At 40.5% G+C, this 5,987-nt stretch overlaps 1 protein-coding gene across 6 annotated transcripts in view; it reads right to left on the reverse strand.

Annotated features, from left to right (window-relative positions):
* ANGEL2 (angel homolog 2) overlaps nucleotides 1-5,987 on the reverse strand; it is a 23,280-nt gene that overhangs the window by 16,780 nt on the left and 513 nt on the right. For 2 of the 6 annotated variants that reach the window (XM_045297836.1, XM_004699882.2), the window contains exon 2: nucleotides 3,702-4,027. The exons of 2 other annotated variants lie outside the window; for them this stretch is intronic. In XM_045297836.1, the coding sequence (XP_045153771.1) occupies nucleotides 3,702-4,020 (319 nt within the window). In that variant the 5' untranslated portion in view covers nucleotides 4,021-4,027. Of the gene's footprint in view, nucleotides 1-1,729; nucleotides 2,393-3,701; nucleotides 4,028-4,361; nucleotides 5,868-5,987 lie in introns of those variants that run through there. 2 more of the 6 variants (XM_045297835.1, XM_045297837.1) reach the window with 2 other exon arrangements.

Below are 5,987 nucleotides of genomic sequence, written 5' to 3' on the forward strand. Positions count from 1 at the left end.
TCTTTTAGAAAATCTAGAGAATCTATTATCTTAGAAACTTCCTGGGTGGTGTAAATAGTTAAACCCGCTCCATGATTAGCTAGAAAGTTGACAGTTCAAACCCACCCAGAGGTAGCTCAGAAAGACTTGGCAATCTGCCGCTGACAGGTCAAAGCCTTACAGATCCTAGACAGTACAGTTCTACTCTATGCATACAGAGTGTCCAGGAGTCCAAAGTAACTGGAATGTAACTAGTTTTATTGGTTTATGAGCTTAACAGATGAAGAAAAACAAGAAATAGATCTGGCAATGATTATGCTACATTAAAAAAAATTTCAGCCTCAGAAAGTCTCCTTCCATCCTGCAAGGAAGTCTTCATTGAACTATGCCTAAAATCTCACCAATTAAAAACTGAGGTTAAAATATTCTACAGATTTATACACTGGGGGAAAAGCTAAACATACTCTAGTACTGTAAAATAGTTATCTCTGAATGGTAGCAGTGTAGAAAAAATTTCCAGATCTTCTAAAAATACATTGTATTCACAATCAAAGTATCACTACACTGTGCTTAAAAATGCAAATAAAATGAAAGTCAAAAATTACTTTCTGGTAAATTAATCAGGTTGCATATGGCTGATACCTGCTGCACTAAGGTTACAGACCACTTGACCAGTGGGCAGAAGAGGATTTTCATGAATAGTGAGGTTCGGATGGGAGAAGGGGCGAGAGGATTATGACAACATAAAGGTACTGAGGACCTATAGAGAAAGTTAACAAAGTGGTGGTGGAAGGAAACAAAACTAAAATAAAGGAAAACCCACCTAGTATTCCAGAATTTTGCTTAGAGCTTGTTCTATTACTGAGGATAGGAAACTATCTACTTCCCTATTTTATACTGATTACAACCTACCCCAAAAGCCCAGAACTAAAGCTAGTTGTACTGGATCCATGAAGCCATGCTGACATTTGTAACAGTTCCCCAGGGGAAAATGTAACTGATTATCAAGTGTCTACCACATAATATAATCATAAATCGAGGGCCGTCTACATGGTTTTTAGCTACAAGCCAGATAATTCCTCATACACGGACAACAGTCATGCAAACAAATACTATTACAAATCATCGTATCACTATATGGATGTCACCACCACATTAAAACACGAAAAATGAAGATCAAAAAAACTATATTCAAATTTTCTTGCAAAATGTATATATGCAGTAGCATATAAAGGGATTAATGTTTTTGGAGTTCTGGCAATTTATAGTCTATAAACCGATTCTTTTTGTAATCCCACTTTTTAAATAAGTGGGAATATAAAGTTCTCTACATTAAAACAGTGGCTTTCAAACTTATAGAGGTTGTAGAACCCTTTTTCATCACTTATTATGTCATTAAATACCAATTCCTAGTATGACAGAAGCCCTGGAGGTGTAGTGGTTACATGCTGGGCTGCAATCCACATGGTCGACAGTTCGAAAACACCAGCAGCTCCACGGCAGACTGGGCTTTCTACTGCAGTAAACCGTCTCAGTAACCCACAGGGAGTGCTCCGAGTCAGGTTTAGGCGCTAGGGATGGAATGACAGGGCAAACACATTCTAATCTGACCACATTGTTTTTAATAAGCTTAGCGATGTGTTCAAATATTAGGATTCCATGAAGACAATGTGAAAACCAGCGGTAGAGTGGATAGTCTTTGGTCTCCATAGACTTCATAATATAAATTCATACTAAAAAGCTTAGATACCTTCCATGTCAGGAGGTACAAGGCGGTCACAGCAGAGAAGGCAGACGGATCAGAGAAATTAAGCATAGGCCTGATTCTGAGTTTTTAAGGTGCCTAATTAACTGTGTCACACATATCCTTCAAATACCACGTTAAAATGAGAGGCTAGTTAGCAATGGTGTTCTCTTGATTGAAATGCATTAGTGAAATATCAGAAGTCACAAATACGGTTTAACGAAGAGCATTTCCTTATTCACATCACCTAGGAAGAATGGACATATACAGAGTCAGGTTGCAATCAAGGCTTATCAGTATGTAACTCCTCATCCATTAAAGGGACAACAACACAATTTCGGAGCACCTACTGTGAAGACAAAAATGTGTTAGGAAGTTGACATGTCCCATTTTATCCTGAACAGGCTTTTGCGTAGGCAATGTTTTCAATTAGGAGACCACTGAACAAACCTGGCCAAGTTCAAACAATTCTAGGGGCGCTGGAATGGGAGCAGTGGTTCCTAAGGCCGCACTTCCGCCACAGCTCCACCTGAGAGCACACCAAAAGGCTAAATGAGAGGAGGGTGCTGTCGGGATGAAAACCAAGTATACAAATGAAAGACAATCTGATGTCACACAGCCCTAGGTTTAACAGATGGATTACTCAAGAAACCAAGGTTTCATGCCTCTAAACTCATCTCTCATTCATTCAAACAACTATTTCTCTTTTATCTACATTGAGGCCCAGGATGGTACAATTACAAGGCGATTTCAAAATGCTCATGACAAAAGGCCATTATTTGTTCATTCCAATCCTCCCCTCTCCCCCCACCCAGAATTTTCTTAAGCCCCTTCATAGATATTCACTTTTGGGTGCTCAGGCTGTCTACTTAAATATGTTTGCTTTATTCTAAGGAGGTGCTTTTTAATTATGTCGCAGTAAATTATACAGGGATATAAACATTTGTTTATCAAGGCTGACTGAAACAGTTGAAGACCAAACACAGACTGTCTGGTAAAAAGTTGCAAGTGCAACCTGAAGATCAACAACTAACAAATTACTCCTCAGGAACCCTGGTGGTGTAGTGAGCTACAAATTGAGCTACTACCTCAAGGTCAAAGGTCTGAACCCACCAGAAGCTCCTCAGGAGAAAGGCGAGGCTAATCTAACTCCTCCAGCCCCGAGAGCTTTCCATTATCAAACTTAATGCTTCAGCTCCCTACATATGGACCTCCACACTGCCTACTTTCAAACATCTCCAGGGAGGTTATGGTCCCTGACAGCGATAGCTCAATAGGACCGTTCCAGATTCTACTTAGAAAATGTACTTATACTTCATGTAGGAGAGTTGGCAGCACAGAGAGAACCAAGTGAAGCGTTTAGAGTAAGAATAAAAGAAAAAAAGACCTGAAAATAAAAAATCCTGTTTCTCAAACTTAAATACACCGTGGTTCTGTTTTACAAGAGAAAATAAGATGCTAGTTTTAAGAGATACAGATTTAAGAAATTAACACATTCTATATGAAGATATAATTCATTTATGCTTGCTCCTATTTTTGAAAGATTCTTCCATGTGATTTTTAAAAGCATTAAAAATGAAAACACAAGATTAAAATAGTTTATAGATCTGTGTCTCAGGAGTACATCCACTCATATCTAGGAAGTTAGAAACTTAGTTTCAAAAACACTGGGCTTGAAAATGATTCTTCAATGAAACTAACTTACAGTTTATAATACATTTCTCCATTCTTTCCACCCTTATTCTACTATAAAGTCACTTCTGTTGGTACTTCTGGAAATACAAAATTCATTGAGGTGGAAAAACAAGGAGTTCATTTCAGAAAGAATTTCCTTTTCTTTTTTTCCCTAATAAAAAACTGCTGGCTAAAAGAAACACCAAACACCTCTACCATATGCAGGAGGTTTTCTGAAGGAAAGTTCGGACTCAGTCTACCACTTGTGTCTATTTCTGCACACCAAGATAAATGCCGCCTTTACCTTGGTGTTTTCTTCGTTTGGATGAAGGCTCATCTCCCTCAGAGTTCATGCTGTAACTAGAGAGATGGATCAAAGAAGTCTGGCTCAGGTGGTCAGGTCTCCAGTATAAGTACTGAAACTGAGTTCTAGACTCAAACAAACAAGCTGGTCTCCAATTGAGTGAGAAATGCCTACTACTGAAGTATGGATAAGGAGCACGAGAATAATGTCCAGGCCACCTCATACAACTAGAAATATGTCTGTTCCAGCAACACCTCTGCAGATTCTCCCACGGTGTCGTCCAGTCTCTGGCCAGACTCCTCGGGTGATGGGGTAACATGGGGTATCTAAAAGAAACAAATACACTCCTTGAGGCACCACTTTTTCTTCGGCTAGAATACAAGGGGGGGCCTTTAAAAGTTTGTGGGAAAATTCCATTATCCTTTCATTCTATGCTTCCACAAACTCTTTGAAGCCCCCTCATACAGACTCTAAATCTCATGTTTCCTCAAGGGAAGATAATGGCACTTAATCTGGCTTCTGTATCTGTCAAGGACGGATGAGAAAACACTCACGGTGTAACTATCAGTCATATGTCAATATTCTCTCCTTACCTAACCAGGAATGGTATTCTAAAAACTTAACCTAAAATACCACCCAGGCTCCCCAAACACCACATACCCTTTAAAAAGTCCACAGTTCACCTTGGGGATGAATCAACCATCAAACGTATTCAGAGCAGCTTTCTAGCACCTAATAAAACTCAATGGAAGAATGAAATCCACAACAAGCATGACACTTACACCAAATATGGAACATATATCTGAATGCAATTTCAGTAAAGCTCTGCTTACAACTTGGGTTTGGGATTAAAAAAATAATAATAACACGCCTTTCTCAGCAGTTTCTATACCAATGTTAGCTTTTCCCAACAGTTGTAGATCCAAGGGGGGGAAAATGCCCATCACAGCATCACAAAATTACTTTCTCTTGCTAATCAGTGGGTGGATAGTTTCTTTTTCCATTTTTTTCGAAAAGCAAGCAAGCCCATGCCACCCCTTGGGGAAGAGAATAGAGACTGTGTACTAGGACTTCAGTAACATTCCACCGCCAATAGCACCAAGAACCCATCACCCCAAACATCTTCAAAATGGTACTAACAAGTTGGCTTACGAAGCAATGCCACTTATGCACCATGTTCTTCATACTATAATCTTCTGGCAAAATGCTGAGGCTCAAACAAACACTTGGTCTTATCCTTTCTACCAGACTACATTCAAGGTACTTTTCCAAGACAGGGGTAACAACAGCCATTTCCAACCCCGAAGGAATGTGAGGCAAATTGCATCTCTTACTTGCTTTTTGTTTCCATGTTCTACTATATATTTTTTTCAGTTCATGCATTCTCCAATTATTCTCTATAAATACAACTGACTTCTTAATTTTTAAAGGCAACACATGGCAGTCTGTCCTGAGATAACTCCCAAAGTCATAGATGTCAGCACCTACTCTAATAAGCACCTATTCTAATAAGCTACTGTATGGAAATGAAACGCTGCTACTACCGCGCTTACCCTCGACATTTCCTATCACTTATACAGATACTATAAGGAGCCCCGGTGGCACAGACGTTAAAGTATCTGAGGGCGGTTCACTCCACCGACCATTCTGCGGGACAAAGATGTGGCCGTGAGCTCCTCAGACAGTTACAGCCTTGGAGCTCGGCGTGGCAGGTCTACGCTGCCCCATCGGCTCCCTGTGAGTCGAATCTATTCCAGGAAAGTGGGTTTGGTGCTTGGTAGACAGATGTCATTTCCCCTTAAGACAACGTGCTCTTTCCGAATCAAGTCTCCGCTTGCAGCACAGCGCCTGGCACACAGCTGTCACGCAGAAAACGTCCCAGGGAACTGCAGTCCCAGGCCTCCAGGTGTGAAAGCGGATCCCCATGCCTTTGGAAACAAGATTGCGCTGTGCGCCCCTAGTTCGAACGTCTACTTTATACGACAGACACCTTTTTTTGAATTTTATTATCTAAGAATTTATTTTCAAGTGTAAGGGGGGGGGGCATGACAAAAGCAACATCAGTACGACATCCTGAAGATTTCCGATATTGCTCGGGGCAACATTAACGTGGGTAGTAATCTATAGCTTTTTTTTCTCCCTAAGAAAAATACCCAGTAGGTGGTAATGAGTACAAGTAGAGGAGGGATTCTGTAATGATTATAAAGGCTGTATTCAAGTGATCTCAGTTTGACAGGCACAAAGGCCCCCAGCAGACCAACCTCGGGACGAGGGTGCGGCGCGCGC

Source organism: Echinops telfairi, unplaced genomic scaffold (assembly GCF_000313985.2).
Source record: "Echinops telfairi isolate 266 unplaced genomic scaffold, ASM31398v2 ScPeMD7_7424;HRSCAF=8462, whole genome shotgun sequence".
Classification (NCBI taxonomy): Eukaryota; Metazoa; Chordata; class Mammalia; order Afrosoricida; family Tenrecidae; genus Echinops; species Echinops telfairi.